Below are 23,965 nucleotides of genomic sequence, written 5' to 3'. Positions count from 1 at the left end.
TTTGAGACAGTGAAAAATACAGTCTCTTGCACAGTGTTGCAAGCTCTCCATTATTCAGAGTGAATCAAGAAGTATGGTTTACAGTTTCTGTAGAGCTTACTTCCAAGCGAGGACCTGGGGCCATACTGACTACCCTATCCTTTATGGTGGCTTCCAAAGAACAGCCCCAAACTCGTCTTGCCTTCCTCTTCACAGATCAAAGGAAAGTGCATGCAGCAAGACAGACGTGAAGGCAAGAATCACCATTTTGCTGGGGATGCCCCATACCTGACCTCACACCAAAACTAGGGGCTTCTGAAGCACACAATTTGCTGTTGAAGAACAGTTTTTAGGCTCACCATGTTTTAGAAAAAGCTGTAGGAATGAAAGAATGTAGTGGTTTGGATATCTTCATAGAAGCTAAAGTGGATGGGAAGGGCCACTGATTATTCTGCAGGCACAGAGATGGCAGCCAAAAAAATGGAAATCCCTGAAGGGAGAGAGGGTCTCATACAAGAATAGAAGCTGTAATGGAACAACGCTGATTGATAGCCATTTCAGTGTCCACGTGATTCTCTAACCTTCATTATCAGATAGGTTATTAATTCAGGAAGAGTTCAGCCAGTATAGGTTTCATACCTCTCTATAGTTAGTAACTCCACTGCAAGTTTCTAGATAAACATCTTTGTTCGTCATCTTATCAAAATTAACTCCTTTTTCATATGGAAAAGATTAAAAAGTGTTTTCTTCCTTGAACAGCTGTATCTGTTGCAAACATAGGTGCTTTAAGACGCCATGAGTCTTGTACATAAAATGTTTTTTTACACCTAGTTGATAGTTCAGTGGTTCCAAGGTGACTGGTGAGAGAAAAAACAGCTGCTTTCCTAGCTGTAATAAAAACAAATACAATAAAGTCAAACACTGACAATCTATATTTCTTCTAAAAATAGTATACATTATAACAGAAGATATAAGAATAAACTGAACACTCAGACCCCGTATCTTGTAAACAGATATAAAACTAAAAAAAGTGTGTACATCTCAATTCATACAAAGAGGAAAAAAGTATTTCAAGTATACTAATGAGTAATCCAGTGTGTGAAGAAGTATAAGGCTAACATTTTCAACCTTCAGTGCTGGATTTATGCAGAATCCACCTATGGACTCTCAAAAGCAGCTTTATTTCCATCAGACATAAATCCTAGCAGCTGACATTGACTTTTCAAGATCTTCAAGGCATCAGAACTCATTTCCACAAGACAACAGTGTTTCTTCAAAATTTTACAAGTTTTAGCCATAAAACAGGAAAAGGGGTAGATTCCAGTTGAACATCTTGATTCAGGAATGCTGCTGCATCATTTCATATTCCCATCGTGATTCTTAGGTGAGGGCTCCAGTTCCTTCCTGGACTCCATCTACCAAAGCAGAGCATACTATAATACCACACACATACAGCTGTGGTACGTTATGGGAGAGAAAAGTTGTTGGCATATATGCCAGCACTCATCACTCAGAAGAACAACTTACACACTGACACATGATCCGAAATCATGGATATAGTAGGCCCAAGGTACAGGAATTACGTTGGACAAGCTGCATTATGAGCTATTTGCATGTATGCAGTGGCTGCCCCTCTAGGTATTGAACATAGCAGGAAGCCCAGCCACAGCAGTAGTCCTCAAAGCTGATTCTAGAGCTCCTACCTAGACAGAAGATGATTTAAAAAAATTTGAGTTGACCGACATCTACCAGGAAACCCCTGTTTCTAGAAGAGAAACAGAAAACATCTGAATTGTAGCCCCCAGATACAGCAGTACAATTTCCTCTTTAAAATACAGCTAGAAGACTTACTGTTCTAAAGAGTAGCAGCTTTTTTGAGGAATGGTTAAAAAAAAAAAGGTATTAAAAATTCCAGTCTTCCACAAGTTTTAAGAAAAAAATAAAATAAATCAAACCTCAAATTTAGGTCAGTCTTTTCCCCTTGAAACTGTATCTTCAGCTTCCTGAAGTCACTAAAATAAAATTAATGTCACCTCAGAACTAGTGCCTGACATTGAAAATGTTAGTCTTTACTTCCACCTCCTCTGTATCACTCAGCATCTATAGTATAGTACTACTAGAGGTCCCTTTTCATTCTCTTAGAGTAAGAAACTCAGTATACAGCATTAGACTTCCCCCAGCTTTGCTACTAATTCTTAGTAATTTCTACTAGAGAAAAGTAAACAGTGCATCAACCTGTACCCCATTCTAGTTTTGCCCCACATCTTGACATACTGTTCACCAGTGCTTTGGTATATACACCTATGTACATATTAGTATTGTCTGAGATGCTCTTGGTAAGGGTAGCAACTAGAAATATTTTAAAGTTACAACATTTTTGTGTGCACTTACAGCATTATAGCTGTAAGTACTTTATACATGGTCTTGTATAACTAATTTTTCAGGAGTTAAACATCAGAATACAGAATAATGGTAGGAAAAATACAATTTCTAAAATATTTGAAGTGTAAATTGTAATTCAGAGTACCAAAATTCTTTGAGAAAGATCAGTCCAAACCATTGTAAGTGCTTTAATAACCATCCACCTGGATTGTAGATGAATTTATCTATTAATTTCCCATTAAAGTGGCTTTAATCAGTAGATAAACTTGTGCTAGTTTCATGCAAGTGTGCAACTACTTCAGTGTGAGACAGAAAGTAGGTCAGGCCACAAGCCTGTGAAAGGGGAAGTTATACTCAATACTAAGGATATACTGCGGATGAGGTGTTAGCTGTCACCTCACATTGCAAAGCAAGAGGCATTTTAGGTAAATAAGTGCACTCAGAGTGTGTATTGTCTTCAAAACTTTGGAAGCTAATTTTAAGTACTTTTTTGGTCCCCATTGGTTATGGGCTGGAAAGTCTCTCTGAATTGCATGATTTCTTCTGTAGCAAATATATGCCCTATGATGCAGATAATTATTTTAACATCTACTCGTCTAAATAGATGTAAAGCTTAATTTGGCTGAATGTGATGTTGAAACACCAGATTAATTGTAATATGCAAATCCAAACTGCTGCTTGGAACACTGAGGTGTTCCTGTGCCAGAAACAGTATCATAAAGCTTAAAAAGAAAATTTAAAAAAGAAAAAAAAAAATAACCCCTCATCTTCTACCAGGTAGAACATAGAAAACTGTGGAAGGGCTGCCAGAAAGGCCAAAAGACTTGCCTTCCGGTGGTGCCTTTCCCAATAGCAACAACACACAACCGACATGGTTCACAACTGGTGCAGTGAAACTGGGGTCTGGCTTTTTCATACCTCCTCTGCTTAGGAAGCCTACGAGCAGCAGCACAGGAACTGAAGGCATTTGTAGACTCAAGAACCAACCTGCATTATTCCATCCACTTTTGCAAGGTTATCTTTGCAACCCTGAGGGCACAGAACATATATATGTGTATACAGTACATAAAGTTTACACAGTATACAAACCATCAATACAGGCTCTCTCTCTCTCTTGCAAGGGAAACTTCCCATGCACTAGTAGCAGCTAGTCTCAGCATTTAACACGCATGGACTAACAACTTTCTTTGACCTAGAAGTCATTCTGGTAAGTTCTGTTCCCTCTTTTGGGCCATTCCTCCTCCACCCATTTCAGCAGCACTTTCACAACATCAATTCTCTTATAAAATTTACAGAGATCAATCAGCTGCTCCACAGTCCGGTCACTATTCCGTAGCAAGAACTCCAAGGTGGGACTTTGGGGCTTCTGTTCAAGGAAACACAATTCATCGTAAGTCATCCCCCACTTGCTTGCTAAATTCCTCCAGTTTTTCACTGTTGGGTGGCAGGGATCCAGCTTTATCCTCACTGTGTACAACAAGTCCTCATCATTGAGCATGTCACTGATGGTCGGTGCACGGAATAAGCACAAGGAGCAGGTGCTGTTTTCCTTGCAGGTTTTCTTGAGATCTGCAGTGAAAACCATTACATGGGAAGAAGTTAGGATCTATTGCTGTGGTTTCACCAGGAACACAAGGTTAAAAGCACAAAGGACTGAAAAGTATTATGTTCCTGTGAATAATTTCAGAAGAAGTCAGAATAGTGACATGTAATGCCTTTCCTTATGAAGTACTCATGAAATTGACTTCTCCACTACACTCAGTGGCTATAATCAAAAGGCAGTAATTTTGAAAGTATCATATTTATATTTTATAGAAAAGGCATGCAATTCAATCGAGTTGATTCCCTTTTTTGCTGTTGGAAACTATGTCGCTTCCTCAAATCTGCCATAACCCCTGCTTACATCACCAACAGGATTATGTGCACATGATATGCATCCCAGATACATGTGATGGAGGATGAAGGAAAAGGTTTTGCACTTCTAAGCTGCTGCCTTCATAATGACATGAAACATTTTCACCAGGAGAATCCCTGCTGACAGCTGCAAACACAACTAACATTTAGTACTTTAACACAATGAATAAGTGGAAATGTTCCTTTGCTTTGTAGGGCTCTTACAATAATAGATGCCCTGTTCTACCAAGCAAGCCTGTTTTAAATGTACGTTATGGAAAGGAAGAAAGTGCATACTCCTCCAAAATACCAAGTTGCTGGATGTAGGTGGTGATGTGTTCTAAAATGTGCACCAAATACCAAAAATTGCCATTTAGAGGTCTCCCACACACACCAGTCAATATTTCCCCAGCAGTGTGAACAATGTGGTGCTGTCAGGCAATATTATATATTAATAACCTGTAAAAGTGTGTAGAAACCAGTTCTAGTCATACTGCTAGTTAAAAACTAATACCAAAACCTTTAACATTCCAGTGGTGTAGGTCGCTGTGTGAGCATTTTGGCTGCAAATATGACCTTAACCCTCCCTGCTTCTTTTTGAAGGCAAGGAGAACTTGGTATCTCCAAAGAGTGGTAGATAATGAATGCAGCCTACAAGCACTTTCTAAAGCTTCTGCCCTTCAGCCTTATTGTATAGCTTTAAATAGGGAAATAACTGGTCCTACTTGGGATGAAACTCTTTGAAAAAGGGACCCTACAATAAGAAAACTTACATTAATCAAAAGATTGATTAAAACCAACATAAAACTGTGACACACAATATACAAGTGCTGGATCAGTGCTGGTCTAAGAGACCTGAACTGTATCTGGCAAAGGGCAGATCTGGTACTTACGGCCACCTATCCATACAGACAACAGCATCTGTTAAGGTTGGCACTTTTTGTTTTCTTTTGGGGGGAAGGTGTCCTGTTTTGGTGGTGGATTTTCTTGTTTTATTTTGTGTTTGTTTAGGGTTTTTTATTTGCAGTAATTATTGTCAGATTTTGTGAAAATTCCAGAGAGACCAGCTGGTCTCTCTGGAAATTGTGAGCTGAATGTAGCTTCTGCATATGCTTTGGGTTTTGCTTTTAAGGGAAGAACAGGCTATTGTTATTTCTGTAACATTGCTCATCAGCTTGCTTTTTTAGCAGGCTAGAGACAATTTCTGAAGTTTTCAACAAGTTAGGACGTGCAGCAACAACACTGCTGCAGACACATAACTTCATACAAATGCTTAGATTCCCTGCTAAGGGGAAACATGTTCTGGTGACACCTTTGCTCACAGGTGTTCCACAGGCTTGCAGCTGTTCTCTACAGAAATACCTATGTTAAGTACTCCGTTCTTCTTGTGCACCCTAAACTCTTGCTGCAGTGAGCCGAAACTTGTTTGCTTCGCTCGTACCGATATTTAGTTACACAAACAAGGCAAAATTAACATAATCCAGTCAAAGCTGTGGCTGAGCTCAAAGGGCAGGAGAGCAACCTATCTCAATTTCATCTTACTTTGCTTTGCAAGGATGCCAAAGTAAGTTTTATCCTCCAATAGCAGCAGGGAAGAAGGTGTAAGGAAAACACAGGGCACAGTTATAGGTAAACAAAACTAAACCAACCTGCTTCTTGTGCTATACTGTGTACAGACTACCAAAAGCATTATAAAGAATCCTGCTTTTCTAAGATGCTCTGGTGTTAGATACTGATAAGCAAGTGATGACCTACCCACCTAATTGCATGATCCTAATGCTACATAATAGGACAAGCTTCTTTACTAAGAGGAAATCCTCAGTTGTTCACTGTTAGATTAACAGGGCTGTGTATCATCCATACACACCCCATTCCCAGCAGAGCTCATACAATTATGGGATAAGGCCCCACAGCCTTCTGCCAGCTTCTGCTCTTGTTCAGTAGCTGTTTACATATTTCTTACAAAGGTGGATATACTAGATGTATTTGGAAAGCCCAACTCACACATTTTGTATGGTCTGTATTATTGATCACCACCCCCTTAAAACAAAGAGGGAGCTGTAAATGACTGGTAATGAAATGAGCTCCACAAGCCTTAGTTACCCAGGCAGTTCTTGGTTATGACAAATAGCAATTTTTAATAAAGTACTTTCAAAGAAAATGTAAGAATAAAATATGTAGAACCGTAAAGCTGACATATTACCTGCCAGTGATTCATCAGTATGGCTTTGCATGTCTTTGTCTTCTGGCTACAAAGCAGAAAACAAATATAAGTCAAAGCAAAACAATATATTTGAACACCAGAATAACTATTTGGCTAATTTACACGTGGCAGGAGATTACTTAGAAAAATCCCAAGCTACTTGTAAAGTCAGACATGGAATATATCCGATTTTGAGGAATTACTAACAATCTGCAGTCTTTTCAGGCAGTGTTCTCATAGAATAGTTAGGGTCGGAAAGGACCTTAAGATCATCTAGTTCCAACCCCCCTGCCATGGGCAGGGACACCTTGCCCTAAACCACGTGGTTCAAGGCTCTGTCCAACCTGGCCTTGAACACCGCCAGGGATGGAGCATCCACAACCTCCCTGGACAACCCATTCCAGTGCCTCACCACCCTCACTGTAAAGAACTTCTTCCTTATATCCAATCCAAGCTTCCCCTGTTTAAGTTTGAAGCCATTACCCCTTGTCCTACCACTACAGTCCCTAAGGAAGAGTCCCTCCCCAGCATCGTTACAGGCCCCCTTCAGATACTGGAAGGCTGCTATGAGGTCTCCACGCAGCCTTCTCTTCTCCAGGCTGAACAGCCCCAACTCCCTCAGCCTGTCTTCATACGGGAGGTGCTCCAGCCCTCTTATCATCCTCGTGGCCCTCCTCTGGACTCGCTCCAACAGCTCCATGTCCTTTTTATGTTGAGGACACCAGAACTGCACACAGTACTCCAAGTGAGGTCTCACAAGAGCAGAGTAGAGGGGCAGGATCACCTCCTTTGACCTGCTGGTCACGCTTCTTTTGATGCAGCCCAGGATACAGTTGGCTTTCTGGGCTGCGAGTGCACACTGAAGCCCGCTCATGTTCAGTTTCTCATCAACCAACACCCCCAAGTCCTTTTCTGCAGGGCTGCTCTGAATCTCTTCTCCGCCCAACTTGTAGCTGTGCCATGCTTTGGCTCATAGAACTGCCCTGTTGGTTATATCCACTTAACAATGTCATCTTTATTAATGATATGCTATAAGGTTAAATCTTTTGAATAATATGTTCTTAAACCCTCAACAGCTGTTCAACAATTTATATGGTTTGATTAAAAAGATTTTTTAAATGCTTTGTGACGAAAAAATCAAGAATTTGCCTGTAACATGCAGCAGTAAGGGATTGTTTCATTTATCTAGGAAAAGTGGAGGAGCTTTTTCGTAAACTTCTTTACATACATAGGAAGCTTTTCTAGGCAACAGGTGGACTTGAACATTGCTGACTCATGTCTAACCCTCCTCCTGTTCATAGTAAACATTCCCTCTGTGGCTTTTTGCCTGCTAATTAAACATCATGAAATTACTTAGCAGCTTGAGTCTGCAATACACATTGTAACATTTCAATTCTACTAGTTAGAGAGCAACATTTAAAACCTGTAAAGCCAGTATCTTGATCCTAGGACTGCAGGGAACTGCAGCTGCCCTTACTTTAACTATACGGGTGTGGAGCCAGGTGAAATAGCTTTCTTCTGCTGATGATTTCAAGATGAAAGCAGACAGGGATTTTCCCCTTTGATAGCTGCAATCAAATATTGTTGATTTTCTGTATCACTTCACTCTGCCAAAACTATCACAGCAGGCTCCTTTACATTTTGCATGCAGTGCATGCAAACACAAGTCAACTAGGTAATATATATTACAATATAGTGTAATAAGATACTCTATTCCCACCTGCTACACCTTGTTTACTAAGAAATCCACTAAAAATAGAATATAGGCAGTTTCAGTTGATGTGGTGAGCATGCCATTCACAGTCCAATTACAAAGAAGGTTAACTATCTCCAAAATATTTGAAGACTTTGCTAGGAAAAGAAGAATTTGCATGCTGTTTTCAGCATTTCTTTATTCCCTGAAAACTGCAAGAACACGCATGCAACATCAATTCACCCCACAAAATGTCTGCTCTCTGCTCAAGAGATCTAACACTACACATGCCACTTCCAACAGAATAATCCTTGCTATTATCTTCTAGTAGTTTACTTTTCCGCTGGCACCACGTAAGCTTTCTCTGGACAGAGCTTTTTAAACATGAACTTGACCTTCATGGCACCATGTGAGCACTAAAAGTTTAAGAAAAATTAAATCTGGAGATCCTGATTATAGTCATTGCCTCCACTCCCACAAATCCCTTAAAAAAGTAAAACATTACTCCTGAGCCCTGAGGAACTAGTCCCCAGAAAGATAAATCACTGGGAGGATGAGGAGCTGCCTGTCACAGATCCAGCCTTCCCAGAGATCTGTTTGAAAAGTAATAAACAAGAAAATAACAACTAAAGGCAGAAAAAAAAAAACAGAGGAAAAAAAGTGGATACCGTTCACTCCATTTGCAGTAGCTAAGTTGCTGTCCTGAGCTTCAGTAACATTTCCCAGGCTATGAATTCATGAAAGTTCAAACCATATTGTGAAAGTTACTATCTAAATGCCTTTAAGAGATGTCATTATACTCATGTCTTGTGGTAAAAAACAAGAATAATGGCTAGTACTGCAAAAAGTACAAAGAAAACTGAAGATACTTACCTGTGCCACACATCTGTTTTCAAAATTTCTATTTTTACTGATCAGTTATAATCCACTTTTATCAAGTCAGATGCACTCAGATTTATTCAAGGCAACTTTCTTGTAATGTAATTGCAATAGGACAATGTAGTGTTACTGGCCATGAAATGAAATCGTTAAGCAAGAATATTTTTTGCCCACTTTAGTTGTGACCTCTACAGGTCTAATCAAACCCTAAATGCTCTCTTCTTGATGATGGGAATAAGACTGTTACCTCCACTATCTGTGAAACGCATACCAAACCCGTGTTTGTTTCTGATGAAATTCGGCTGGGACTCTGGCATAAGGAACTCCTTTTAATTCTTTGTCTTGCTGGAAAATGCTCATTCATTTCTCTTCTCCAAGTTTTCTGCTCAACCCAAAGAGAATCTATTCGAAACTCAGCAAAAAACATTCAGTTGAAAGATGGTAACCACGGAGCATGGGGGTCACTCAGCATTGCCCACCCTACAGCGACGTAACATTTCACAAACAGTGGAGAGTGTTTCCACTGCAGGAGGAGCAGTGTCCCAGATTCAAAGCAGAAGAGTCAAATGCCTCCCGAAGGGCAAAACTCCAAAACCTAGGATTCCTTGCTTCTTCACTAATCAAAACCTGTTTAAACTACGAAGTACACATTCATGATTAAATAACCTTTCTTCTGCTCTTCTCCACAAAAGCTCACTTCATTGAACTCAAAAAGAGAGCCTATTTCTGATCTGTTTTACTGAGTAATTCCATGCTCTCCTGATAGAAATTGATGATATATGTATTTGTTAACATACTTATTTAATAAACAGCAATAACTTAGTTTACATTCAGGCATCATTTTTCTTACCTGCTGGATTAGGCCAGAATCTGATGTAAGGGTCTTGATGTTCACAGATGCAATTTCCAATGTAACTTGATCTGTTAGGTATTCCTCATCTAAGACAAAGATTGTGAAACACTGATCTTCTACCCAAATACGAATGTAAATATTAAGACTATATCAAACATAAATTATAGGTACCTAGCATACAAACTCCAGCTGCATATCACAGTCACTGTGAAATGCTGGTTTAAAAGCCCTATATATTAAATTGGCAGAGACTGCAATAATCATGCAGAGCATGATGTGTGAATTAAAATAAACCTTGCAGAGACTAGGTATTAGTGTGGCAGTTGTTTTTTAAACAAACACCACACTATTTTTGAAGCACGAGTCATGCTCTTGTTTCAAAAACACCAGAGAATATTACTGAACCGATACATGAAAGTAGGCTGAAGATGACTGTTCCAAGTCACTATAATTTTTGCTTTGGTTTTCTTGTCACACCTACAATAACAATTGTTGAAATATGTACTCCACAAATATTTACCTTTTATTCTGCCCCTTTGTAAATTAGGCTCATACTACTTATCTCTACTACACAGGAGTTTTCTGAAGCGCTGAAATAATCTGTTTCTGTGTGTTTACTAACTGTCCTGGGAGCCCACTGAAAAGCACAACACTCCCCAGAACAGCACAAACTCTATCTACCTTTCAAGCTTTACTTCAGCCCTCAAAATACGGTACAAGGGATATAGAAACCCTTTGTGAACCTTGTGCAAACAGACAAATTTCACTCTGCGTGATTAATAAGGTCCTCATCATCATCAAGCCATTTGCATAATTCCTGTGTCAGGTGCTGACCAACCATTAACACAATATTAGAAGAGAATATATTTCTACATGTTTTTACACACAAATACTCGCCATAGTGATGACTGTGTTTGTAGTGCTGGTACATTTCCATTCGCTGTTTAATGGTAAGATCTCATTAAAGAACAGCTATTATCTTTATGAATCATCAGATAACAGAAACATGACATAGTTCCTTATCTCACTGAAGATATTGAGCTGAATCAAAGAATTCATCCTTATGCTTGCAAGAAAAAAAAATTAAAAAAAATTATTTTCCTCTTTTTCTGCTCTTATAAGACTGTTGAAACTTAAAGCCAAATAGCATTCCACCCCCAGCAGGATAAATGTTTAATGAGGATCATCTTTATTCTTTAAGACTGTAGGTCCAGAGACAACAACAACAAAAATAAATAAATAAAAAAAGGTCTGCCTGAAAATGCAGAGCATTGGCACCAAGACTCCGCTTCCTTTGTGTGGAAAAATGTGGTGTGAATTTGTTTCATATTTGAGCAGAGGCAGAATTATAATCAAACTGTGATGTAAACATTAAGCTTACTCTACCCAAACGTTAAATCTGAAGCAAACACAACTTTGTGTTACAGAGAAACATACATGCACATTGATGCCACTTTTTAGTTCACAAATACATATTTCTAAGTCTGTATTTTTATAGAAATAGTTTTGAAAAATCATTCTCATAATAAAAATTAAACCACAGAAATGAACAGAATATTAAGAGGTAAAATGTCAAGCTACATTAGTATTCACATGAAAATAAAACTGAGTTCACTTCCTTTCTACAGAAAGTGCTGAAACTTCTACCTCCTCTCAGCTTTCTTTTGTATATTAAATGTATTTAAAACATGCAATCTCTAATTTCAAACAACTTCCACAAATCTGAAATTTAGGAATTTATCTATTTTGAGGAGGACCTAATGTCACAGGTGAAATAAAAAACAGCACATGACAAATAATGTTACAGAGAAATTTAGTGTTAATAAACAATTCTGAAGGAACAAACCACCTGCCTGCAAATAAAGTGATTTATGATTTCGAATAGTTTTCATCCCACATCCTCCTTCCCTACTGAGCAACAATTCTGAGAAGATGCTCGTTTCCTTTGGCTGGCTCCCTCAAGCCCCCAGAATAGTCTCTAACCTTCCTTTAACCCCAGTGGTATATTGCTTACACAGCAAAAGCTTTCATTGTGACTAGCTTCTGCATGGCTTCCTGTGTCTGTCCCTGCTGTGCAACACAGGATGCAGAACCTGCAGAGTGCTCCTCAACTGAGCCTCTGCCAGTGTATTCCATGGGCAAAAGCCAATGGTGAAGCCTAGGATTACAAAAAAACCCCACCCCACATGTCAAGGAAACCATAAAGGGGATATTTGCAGTGTGTAACCCAAGTATTTGACTTCGGTGCAATACAGAACCTGCACTCCCTCACTTTATTTTCAGTGAAAATGAATTCAGATGGTATTAGTAGCTGCTAAAGGTAAAAGATGGCATGAGGAGTTGATTTGTTATAGGGCTGAGAATGCAGTCAGAGGCAAGAGAGCTGGAAGGTATTTCTGGCTTATATTTCTGATAATCTGAAGGCACTTGTAATTTCCTCAAATCCACCTTCTAACACTATTGTGCCTCTACCATCTGTCCTCCGAACACTGTTTTTCAATGGCACCACTGTATTTTCCTTCCAGATTGAGAACCAAGATCTTCTGAGGATAGTTTTAAACTGACCTTTTTGTCAAATTAAGCTTTGGAATGAAATTTCAGAAGTTATATATACACACCAAACTGACTCAAAACATATGAATCTAGGAAAAAAAGTAAGATATTTCAATCAGTTGGGTAACACCAACTGTTTTATTGCACATAACAACACAGATCTGTGACACCTGAACAGACAGAACTCACAATACTTACCTTTAGGAACTCCTGTGTCTTGGACAGGATATTTTTCAGTCTATCATAAAAAGGCAAGAGACAGGTGTTTGTTACTTTGAGTGTAATTGTGCTGGAGAAAGAGTATGTGATAATGCATCATTATAGTTGCATCCCTTAAATTGCTACTTGTTGATCTGTCTACAATCACATATAGTAACACTCATATTACTGTTACCTGATATACTCCTGTATCAGCATAAGATTGGCACATTTAATATCCTAAGACGCAAAACCTTGCCATAAACGGTGTTGCTCTGCCAGCAAGCACTAAAGAGCTCTGTGTGGTCCCTCCCTAGGTTCACTCATGCCTGCTGTCTTATGTTTCCATGACTTGAACTCATCAGATAAAATAGGTACGGGAAGGAGTAATAGCTTAGTACAATTGAAATCTTAAGCCCTAGGTGGGTTTTCTTATCCCTCCAACCCATATAAGACAGAAGAATGTCAGTCACCAATCTTTAACTAAGAGAAAAAAGGTACTGTCAAAGCCTGCTCAGCTGATATCATCCAATTCAACTTATGTACCTACTTGTATTTTTACTTACACTTTAATTGCACAAGGTTAGTAAACTAAAATTTGTTTAATGCAATCATACAGATAAGCAAAACCCCATATATACCCACAGTTTAACATCCTTGAATGGTTTACCTCAGTTCTGCATTACATAGCTAGCTATAGAGCTATAATGATTTGAAGTGTATTAGACTTGAAACACATACCATTGTTAAGGAAAGAGTGCTTGGATCCGTATCCTCCACCGGCTCTTTTGCTGCATGATCTGCTGGAAATAAGAAAGCTTTATCACTTCATAATCCTCAAAATATTTCTGTACAGGAATTCATATTTTGCTTTTTTGTTTGACCAAGATAAGAACAACGATGCAGTCATTGCAAGCATTACATCAAATTACATTTCCACAAGCAAACGTGACAAAGTGGAAAATGACAGAGCTACTAGCACATAGATGAGAAACTACATGCAACAAGGAAACCCAACTCTAAGCTAATGAAAGATAGACTTAAATGAAAATTCTAAATTCTTTTTAGTAAAAGAAAAAAATTTAAAATCACAAGACAATTCAGCAATAAAGAATAAAATCCAGTAAATCTGCTAAAAGCTAGGTTTTGTTCTCTAGTAACAGCACTCCGTCTTTTCCTCAAAGCAGTAATTCCAACAGTGAACATACCCACTACAACAAAAATTAATACTATAATAAACGGCACATTGTAGTACAAAACCTAATAAAAACCCATATCTGAGGTAAACATTAATTATTTGTATACAATAGAATCATAAACTTCAATTATATTAACATCAAAAGAATACAAAAATAAATCTTCGTAGTACTTGCACGTGAATCAAGGTTGAAATGTTAACCCCTCTACATCAATGGCTAAATTGACAAATACTAGTGGTGTACTGACCAAAAGCACACAGAGAATCCAAAACAAATCTCATACACAAGTCAGGATTCACAAACCACTCCTGTAGTTCAACAACATCCTGCCATTTCCCCAAGGAATCTCTTCTGTTGATAAGTATCACGTTTTCAAAAACTGAAAAGCACTTAAGTTGTATAGTAGGATTTTCATTCCATTCTTGCCACTCACATTCTAAGTCCTATCACCCTAAAAACACAAGCGCACATTAAATGTTTTCAGCTGCAACAAGTAAAAGGTGATTGAAATCGGTATTTGGTGATTACCTTCTCCCAATTATAAAAATCAGTGCATTTAGAACACAGGCCCAGAAATTAATTACAGAAATTCATTTATAAACACTGAGTCCCAACATAGCACAGAAGTTACACAGACACTACTCTAACCAACTCATATTTAGCACAGTTGTTTATTTTGGGACCTAGTCCTATGAATATACTCAATACAATAGAACAACAAGCTAAAGCATTTGACAATACAAGATAATACAATAAACAGGCCTGAAAATAAAAAAGGTGCCAGCAGTGGGACAGAAGCAGCCTCAGGGCTCTTGGACAGAGCCACTCTCCCTCCTACTTCTGTGACGCAGCCCCAGCAGCGGCAGTTCCTGGGTGTCCGGTGCTGTGCCCAGCCCCTCTTTGCAATGCCAGGAAGAGCCTTTCTGAGTGCCAGTGCCCACAGAAAAACCACACACGCTGTCGAGGCAGGAGACACACCATCAGAGGGGGCAGACCTACAAGGCTTGAGCACACCCTTTGCACACAGACACACTGCATGTTTTAAAAATTCAGAGGTCTGTGAAATTTCAGATAAGAATGCACACTATGGTACAAAGTTTAGGAAGATATATGCAGAAGAGGTAAAAATCCCAAACCAAACCCCCATATTCCTGTCACACAAGCCCTTTTTGGAAAATATAAAAACCCTCTTCTAGAAACACCATATTAACCGAATGTTCTGGATAAAGCCTGTCCTGATAGCAAGGGGCAGCACAAGCTGCCATAAGCTTCCCAGCTCAAACACAGAGAGACTGAGAGTCAGACTGGAATATGAGAAAATACAGTAAGCTGTTGTAAGACACTGCATGAGACTAGAAGCAAAAATGGAGGATCCAAGTGGGAACTGTAGTGGAGAGCTGCAAAGGAACTGGAAAGGGAGCTGGAGCAAAGAGAGAAGGCCACCCTGTGAAGGAAAGGTCAAAAATCCAATGAGAGGCTACAGGATGGAAGCCCAGCCCAGCCCAGGCATTCCAAGTCTCACTGTTCCTCCACTGTCAGCTAAGACCCAACAAACCCAATGGCAAAGCATGCAGCTTATCATCAATTTATTCTGAAGGCCTCACAGCTCCTCCTTATGGATTCTTAGATGCATTACAAACAATTAAAAACCTTCACTCTTGTAATGTAAGAGGAGCCTTGAGGCAGCTGAAAGCAGAGCCCACAAAAGGTCCATGCCCTGGTGAACCTTGGTGGCTGCTGCAGCTACCGTTAAGTGCTTTATCCCTTGTTTTCTGTTACATCTCCAAGATACGGCCAACGTACGTTACAACACTGGTAATTTACTTTTCACAATCCAGAGGGAAGCACTGGAAAAATGAGAGAAGCTCCAAGAATACAAGCATTTGAAATAACAACTTGCCAGACCCCAGGGTGACTCTACAAGAAGTCCTGGGGTGTACTACCCTGGAGGGTGGCACCTTTAATTGACTCCTGCTTTCTGGGTCACTGTGAATCTGTGACTTTGTATCTTTCTTGCTGAGCATCCATCCTGAAAAATATTTTAAACCAGATTTCTTCTCCTATACCTCAATTGGTTCCCCTTTATTTTTCTAGTTCTCTATGAAGAGCAGTAATTTCCATGGTTTTTAGGTTGTAGAGCACTACCAAGTCCCAACATTCTCTGTAAGCGACATGTATGTGTATGAATATTTGTACCTAAGAATAAAGGCTGCACGTACTGGGCTAGAGATGATTCACCATGGTCTTGTTGACCACTGATAATAGGCAGATAATTTGAAAACCACAGACATAATATTTAGTTCCGAACAAGGCAATAAAAATGCCATGTCCCCTCTCTCTTTCAAAGAGCATTCTGCAGCTCATGTCATACAGCTGGATGCAGGTGCACAAAACAGCAGGGTGGAAAGTTCGCTGTTTATCTCAAATGTAAAACATCCACAGTTTTGCATGTTGAAAGGCCAACAGGAAATCCAGGTATCATCTGACTGACTATTCAGTGCAGACTGTCTGATTTCACAGTTACTTTGACAGACAGCTTGATAACAACATTATATGGGATCCTTTATAAAAGCCACTATCACCGTACGGCCCACTGACAGCATGCAGCCACATTTACTGCAGGCCTGCATTTACTTCCCCACACTTCTGCCAGGAACCACACGTGACTTGACTCAGATGGACATAAATCAGCACGAGCAAATTGACTCGGACAGACATAAGTCAGGTTCGATGGCTGCTCCCAAGGTTCCTTTCTGCTGCCCAGCACCTGCATGCTGTCAATGGCTGCCATAGCTCTTCTGCCTGAGCCCATCCGGCATAACCAGTCTGCAACAGGAACTGTGGACTTGTACCCATCACTACTGTTTCTCTTTGTTCAATACTGACACTCTCAACAGGGGTGCAATGCTATGCACTTACCAGTGTGAACAATCTGTCAATTTTATATATACACAGATATGTATTATATGTCTATACATACACACATTCAAACTTCCAATCCTACATCTGCTCTTCCTCCTTTTTTTGGAAGGAAGCCTGAAGGTCAGTTTTGGAGATCGCAGCATTTTGACCATTAAGCAGGAGGGGGTTCACAAAGCACCATGTAGCAGAGATGGTATTCTCCCCGTTACAGGTCTTTTCTTGCAACATAGCCTCGACACCATCAGCACCAAGTGAAGCACGTACAGTCTACTGCAGTTATGTATTCAAACATACATACAGTAAGACCTCTTTCACACCAAGGCTGGCCATATACATTAAAAGTACAACTCAGTACAACTCAAACAAAGTGATCATCTTAATACTAATGTCATTCACAGAAATGAACCCTTAGATTAAGCCCAAATCAACTGGTGCTTTGACCAGAGAGGCACATGAATTTCAGATTTGAATAAGAGAAGGAAATCCAGCAAATTATATTACAATATCCAGTTCTCTGAAAAACCCAAGTCCATCAGCACTTGAGCATTTTTGTTTACTGTTAACTACTCAAAACCTTGTCACTGACTGAGCAGATCTATAGGGAAAAGCTGCGATGCTGGCACACCTGAGATGAGGTACTCAAGCCATTTACACCATTAGCCACGTAAGTTAAAGAGTTTGGACTTCCAACCACCCAGAGTGTAGGATTGAAAATGTCTTTTCAATATGCTGTTAGCAAGCACAAGTTAACCTACACACTAAACACCAGAGCAGGCTTGACAAGACAAGTTGCCCTAAATCACATCGGCACATGATAAATTATTACCATGCTTAATTAGAGTGCGCGGAGGGGGAAGGGTGCAACTAACAAACCCTTTTAACCTCCGCCGGGGCTAGGCTCCTCGCCCGGTTCCCGTGAGCCACGGCCGCAGGTTACCCCCGACCGGGACGGAAGCGAGGCGCAGTGGGCCGCACTCCGCGCAGCCCCGGACCCCCGGGGGGAGGGAGGAGTGCTCATATCCGATGCCGCCGCCGCCACTCCCGCCGCCCCGGGGGCGCCCCGCCCGCCCGGCTCCACGAGCCGGCGGCGGCGTCCTCCTCACCTGGGGGCAGCGGGTCCTGCGGAGCGGCCATGGGGCGGGCAGCGGCGGCGGGACCCCGTGCGAGGAACAAGCGGCGCCCGCCGACGTGCCCGGAACCGCCGCCCCGCCGCGCCGCCCCCTTCCTGCCGCCGCCCCGCTGCAGGTAGGGCCCGCCGCGGGAGGGAGGTCCCAGCCGGAGCGCCTCTCCTGCCGGGGCCGAGTGCGGCGGCCGGACGGGGGCCCGCACTTCCCAACGGGAGATACCGCTCTCCCACGGATACTTCGGGTTAACTCTGGGTGAGGCTTTGAGCAACCTGGTCTAGTAGAGGGTATCCCTGTCCGTGGCCGGGGGCTGGAACTAGATGATCTTTAAGGTCCCTTCCAACCCAAACCATTCTATGGTTCTATGATTCAAACTCCTCCGGGCGGAAGATGCTCCGCAGTGTGAAAACTCTGTTCAATTACCGCCACAGACACGGGGTGCAAATTGTGGCTTGTCGAGTAATACTAGTCTGAACCTAAGGGAAGTTGCTTCAGCAATATAAAATCAAGTGCTCGCTGTCCTGCTCTTACAGATATTTACATGCTTCACTAACCACCTGCAGACCAAGAAGGGTAGTCTTGACCTGCGGATGGCTTGCAGTGCATGGGCACAGTTAAAGAATGCAAGTTTTGCAGAGCAACAATCAAACTGCACTGGTTTCTTTTGGGTTTTTTTTTTGTTTTGGTTTGGGTTTTTTTGTTTTTTTCCACAAATATAAAAAAATCATCTTTTTATGCTACAAGCACTTCCAATACCATGATGATATCAAATCTTTGTCTATAATTGCTTTGGGTCCCCATTGTCATCTCTGGCAAATTCTCTCAATATACACAGATTTCTATATCACTCATTTAAAGAATGATACACTAACAGGCAGATTTCTTAAATGGGGTCTATGCATGAAACCACTTTCTAAATAAGAAATATGTATTGCTATTTATTGTACAATACAAACAGAAGCAGCCAGCCACATTTGTGTGTTAGCCACCTTCCTCATCTATTAACGAGGTAACTTTATGGCCACATTCTACTGTTACACTGGGAGAGCTCCAATCCAGTCAACTGGCTTGCACTGGAATACAAAAAGTAGCCTTTGGTCCACATAAAGCATTAAAAACTGAGTGCTTTTCCACAGATCATTTTCATCTCTCATGCATGTTACAAATCTAAAAAAACAAAACAAAATACCAAAAACCAAAACCCAACCAACAAAAAAAAAAAAAACAAAACCAAAAAACAACCCACCACCACCAAAAAACCCCAAAACAAGCTTACAAAGATTAAATTGCTTTTATTTTCAGAATTTAGATTGACTACAGTGGCTTATCCTATGCAGCTTTTCACTAATATCAGTAATACTAATGTTCTTCAATGATTCTGTTACTGCATTTGTGAATTCTTGTAGAAGAGCAAGTCTTCGTGTTATCCTACCAGTGGGAGTACTGCCATGGTTATTTAGAAGATTGAGAGCAACACCCTTATTTTGCCCGAGACAAATGGAGGTTTTGCCATTGAGTTATACACACACACACACGTATGTGTATCTCTATATATCTTAATCTCCAAGGTTGAGCTAACAGATCACCACATTTCTGTAATTTATGATGTATAAAAACCAAATAAGTATTTTTTTTAGGCATATTATTGGAGTCTGGCTGTCCAAGATATGGGTTGATTCTGATTGCTCCCACATTAATACTGAAAATCATTCTCAAAGATTTCTTAGTTTCAAAGGGTAACATCAAGTCTAATTAGAAATAAAATTGCTGATTCTGTATGCTTGCCTAGATTTCCTCAGAGGCACAATGGTTTTGGTGATGGATAATCAGGCTGAGAGTTAAGAGGACCAGCAAAGTGTATTCTTACAAACACAGGTCTGAATAAATGCCAGAGTAGTAATTGGAGCCTCTCCTATAACTGTAAGCAATGACAAAGCCACAGCAGAGCTAAGAATTTTCTGGATTTTAAACCTGCCAAATTTATGCCTCAGTAAAATGAATGCTGTATCTGTCCTCAGGACTTGCATATATGTATTGCCTCTGTGTGCTGTTTGAAGACTACTGGCTTTAACCCCAGAAGCAGATATAGTCAGTGACTAAAAAAGCTTTGGAGAAATATATGTATAATCTATATAAAAATGTATCCATTAACATCCTTCAGAATATCCCTGATGTACTATTGTTACACAGGTGGCTGTAAACTACAGAAACATATAAAGCATTGGTATTATGGGCTGCACCAGGTTTTACCATCAACATGGCATTCACTCTTGTGATAATTTACAACATTAAATCTTCCTACATCAGGATTAAAAAATTATTTTAGTAAACAATCACAAAATAAGTTTAGCTGAACAGCACGTGTCAGCAGCCAAAACTGGTTAATGTTGTTAAAAATTGTGTCTTTTTAAAAGTGTATCTGTAAATTACACTGGCTTTTCAATTTGAAACAGATTTCTTTGAACAAATTATTCATTAAGAATTCTTTAAAATAATGAAATTTAATAATAGAAGTGAATAGTCTAGATAACACTATTGCCTCAAAACTTAGGTTAGTCATCATAATTTAGCAATTTTTTTCCTGGTACTGAAGGAAGAGCCTGTCATTACACAGAAGTATCTCTAGAGCACTGTCAACAGTACAGCTTAATTTGGCTGTTGCATGCCTGTTCGTGTATCATTCTTTAATGAGTGATATAGAAATCTTTATTACTTAACTGACCAGTCCAGAAAGTCAGCAATTATTTTGGCAAAACTAAATACAACTGTATCGTAAAAACTAAATCCAGAAAAAGATAACTTTAAGCAACGGCATTCTCTAAAACAGCAAATTATCTTTCTCAGCAAATTTCTATACTTAAGTAAAATCTTAAAATCTCCACTTAAATACAGAATTAATGTTTTCAAACACTTTTTACAAACCAAGTCTACAGATGCCTCTTCTCACCCCTTTCCCAGCCCCATCAAAAAGCTGCTATGTTTGATGAGCATACAGACCTCTCTCTAAAATGTGCAAACTATCTGGTAATACATAGCCAGTGAATTTATTGCTCGAAATAGCAATTAACCCACAGTCTCAAGGGGTTTCCTGCCTTCTGAGCACAAGGCTGCAGATGAAGCCTTTTTCCTCCCATGGACAATATATTCCTCTCCAGCAGAATATGACTGCTATCTCCACAACACACCTTCCTTCCCCCCTCCCTCCCTGCCCCACCCCCCACCCCACCCCCCCCCCCCCCAAAAAAAAAGAAAAAAAAAAGAGAGAAAACACTTTTTTCCTAAGTCATTATCTATGGCTTTTCCCCATGGAAATAAAGAACTTCTGTTCCTGATCACAAATGCCACTAACACAGAGGAACAGTATAACCTTCCCCCTGACAAGGGATGCTACTAGGCACGGTGACTGTGGGCCTGTGGCAATCTTGTTTTTTCTTCCTCATTTCTTTGCTTTATACATTTCAAACATCTTTATTTAAGGACATTTGTATTGAGTAAAATGCTTCTGTTTCAACGTAAGTTCTTCATCTCTAATATATATTGCAGTAGTGTTAGGAAATATCTCCCTGCATTTTCTTTCCTGGATATCCTATAGATAGCTTTCCACTGTCGGCAGCTTCAGTGTGTTACTAGGCCAGTTCTTTAAAATTCTGAGACTGTTTTGGAGGAGGAATAACTAACCTCCTAAATTAACCAGGAGGAGGAATAATTAACCAGCTAAAATGTTAAAACTACTTTTTTTCCCAATAATATTGGTGGTTTACAGTTGTACAGGGATGTCACAGTTTTGACATTTGACAGAAACAACATTATATTGGGCCTGACAACAGCTGAATAAAACAGGTTTGGGTGTACAAGTTCTTTGGTTGTAGAAGGCCTGGCAGACCACAGCATTCATGTGCCCCACCACTTGTCTGCTTTTTGTACTCACATCAGGTGGTTTGCTAAAAGTTCTCACCCCCAGCTTTGCCTTGCTCTCAAATCTCCACAACTAGGTCACCACAAGATGTTCCATTGCCCAACAGGCACCGCACTCCCAGCGCTGCTGTTTGCCAGACTTAATCAGAAGTTTGTGATGTATTGATCCCTTTGGTTTACTCTCCTGAGTTTAGAAAGGTCTCGACTCAAATGTTAATTTGGAAAAATAAATAAAGGCAAAAGCTTCAAGGGCAAAAAGTTTCCAAAATCTACATGTCAGATTACTGAAATCTAGTTCATGAACTTGGAAAAGTTGCTGGGATTTACCAAGCTTCTCCTAATATGGAATGTGAAGCCAGCCTATTTGCCTGATTGTTCACTTTAATTAGCCTGCAGTCATTTCTGAGACGTATTTTTACACTGGTGATGACCATAGATCATTATTTCTGTGTACACCCAGTGTGTAAGCTCAATTCTCGCAAATAATACCTGACTAAAAAGCACCAATTGAGCTGAAAGTAGGAATAAATTCTCATTTAATCATCCACAAATGATAGGTGTACTGCCTGTACTCCAGAGAGGAAAGGAAGGAGCCATTACATCATCTCTCTGGGACCAAACTGTGAAACTACTGCCTACTCCATTTCATGGTCTCTGTATAGCTAGCTATCCTTCAGCTTTTCAAGCCATTTTCAGCAATGCAAAATCTGTGACACACTGACACAGAAGGACAAATATAATGGGAAACTAATTTGAATTAATTTATAAGTAAATAACAACGCGGCCAATCTGAAAACTTTTAAGCTGAGAGTTACCCCAACTTTAAAGCTTGCTTCCATACTCTGGTAAAGGAGCATTCTCCTCTTACTGAACAAGGGTTCGCAGATGGTTTGAAAATAAAATCCTAATTCTAGCAACCCTGCACATGAAATCAGTGCAACACTCATTTTCCTACAGGAATATGAATCTTCGCAATTCTGGAAGTGAATTACAGATACTCATTTAACTGTTGGGAGCAAAAGGTTGTGTCTGAGCTGCTGGGGGGTGGTGGCTGGTTGTGGGAGATTCTGGGGTGTTTGCATTTGTTTTGGGGGTTTTTTGTTTGTTGCAGGGTTTTTTAAGTTTTTGAAAAGACGCAGCAGTAAAAGCAGAGCAGTTCCAATAGCTACTGGCAAAGCACAGCTACACAAATTCAACTGATGTCATCCTATACCAAACTGTGCCAAACAGTCTCCTTAAGGGGTCAGTAAAAAAAATAATAAAATAAAATCAGGTGTAGCTAAACTTATCTAACAAGAAGCAGCCACCTCAAGAGGCCCTCTCTTCCTCCTACCGGGATACATATGTACCCTTGCCTCTTCCCCTGGATCAGGTAGAGTGATGAAGCAGAGAGAGTGAGTCAGTTCAGCTGGCAGCTCTGGCAGAAAATGATCCCTAGGATAAAGAAAATAAAAATCACTCAAGCAGCTGAGTTAACATGCCACTTCAGGAGTGCTAGCTCACATACAGGGGATGGGGAACTGGGAGGAGGGAGGAATGGATAGAAAACCAGTACTGCCTCTTTCCACACAACTCAGTATTTCGTTATCTTAGCTCTAATGTAAAACCGCATCTGAAAGCATCTTCTTAACTTCTTGTAGCCTTCACAGTAGCCTGTGTCCCCCCGAAAAAAAAAATGGGGGAGATGGGTGTTACAACTAAAAAAAACAAAAACAAAAAAAGCCAGTGAATAGAGAGTCTATAGGTTTTCCATTAACTTTCAGCCTTGCTCTCAAAGGGAACAGGTAGAAGAATCAGACAAGGCAAAAGTAATCGGGTGCGCCCATCTTCACAAATATAGCTTCTCATAAAAGCAGCCGTGCTGAGAGAAAAAGCAGTGTGGCCTGAAAGAAGAAAAAAACCCTTTTAAACACTCAGCACACTTCACCTCTAGGGCTCTTCCCCGCACGCCGCAGGTGCGAGCACACGAGCAGTCTCTCGCAGTACATTTTGTCTGGGTCAGACACCCGGCCGAGGCAAGACGCTGGCACCCCTGAACACCGGACACTTTAACTTCCCGACGGCGACGGCCTCCCAGTGCCCAACGGCGGGACCCGCGGCGCCGCACAACACAACCCCGGGGCCGGCCGGCCGGCCAGCCGCCCTCTCTCCCGCCCGCCCTCACCGCGCTCG

General features: G+C 40.4%; 1 protein-coding gene across 6 annotated transcripts; it reads right to left on the bottom strand.

Moving 5' to 3' along the window:
• Positions 1–888: 888 nt before the first annotated feature.
• Positions 889–23,848, bottom strand: EDARADD (EDAR associated death domain). Of its 6 annotated transcripts, none has more exons than XR_003993418.1 (7): positions 23,721–23,846; positions 13,375–13,436; positions 12,634–12,673; positions 9,880–9,968; positions 6,458–6,503; positions 3,280–3,930; positions 889–1,682 (listed from the first exon to the last, which is right to left on the bottom strand). XR_003993418.1 is itself a non-coding variant. In XM_030499057.1 (7 exons), exons 1-7 carry the CDS (start codon positions 23,779–23,781, stop codon positions 3,377–3,379), a joined length of 588 nt encoding a protein of 195 aa, XP_030354917.1. In that variant the 5' UTR covers positions 23,782–23,848; the 3' UTR covers positions 889–3,376. The 6 variants fall into 6 exon arrangements, 5 of the variants coding, with proteins under 5 accessions (XP_030354917.1, XP_030354912.1, XP_030354913.1 ...); XM_030499057.1 differs by having other exon boundaries at positions 889–3,390; positions 3,655–3,930; positions 23,721–23,848; XM_030499052.1 differs by having other exon boundaries at positions 889–3,930.
• Positions 23,849–23,965: the final 117 nt, after the last annotated feature.

This window comes from Strigops habroptila, chromosome 10 (assembly GCF_004027225.2).
Source record: "Strigops habroptila isolate Jane chromosome 10, bStrHab1.2.pri, whole genome shotgun sequence".
Taxonomy (NCBI): domain Eukaryota; kingdom Metazoa; phylum Chordata; class Aves; order Psittaciformes; family Psittacidae; genus Strigops; species Strigops habroptila.
The sequence above is the reverse complement of the archived record's forward strand: the minus strand, read 5'-3'. Positions and strand labels throughout refer to the sequence as shown.

Coding starts and splice junctions, on each gene's coding strand:
- EDARADD (XM_030499052.1), bottom strand. CDS start 23,781: ATGTACTGCGAGAGACTGCTCGTGTGCTCGCACCTGCGGCGTGCGGGG. Junction 13,437..23,720: donor TGCGGGGAAGAGCCCTAGAG/GTGAAGTGTGCT, acceptor TCTTATTTCCAG/CAGATCATGCAGCAAAAGAG. Junction 9,969..12,633: donor AGACACAGGAGTTCCTAAAG/GTAAGTATTGTG, acceptor TCTTTGTCTTAG/ATGAGGAATACCTAACAGAT.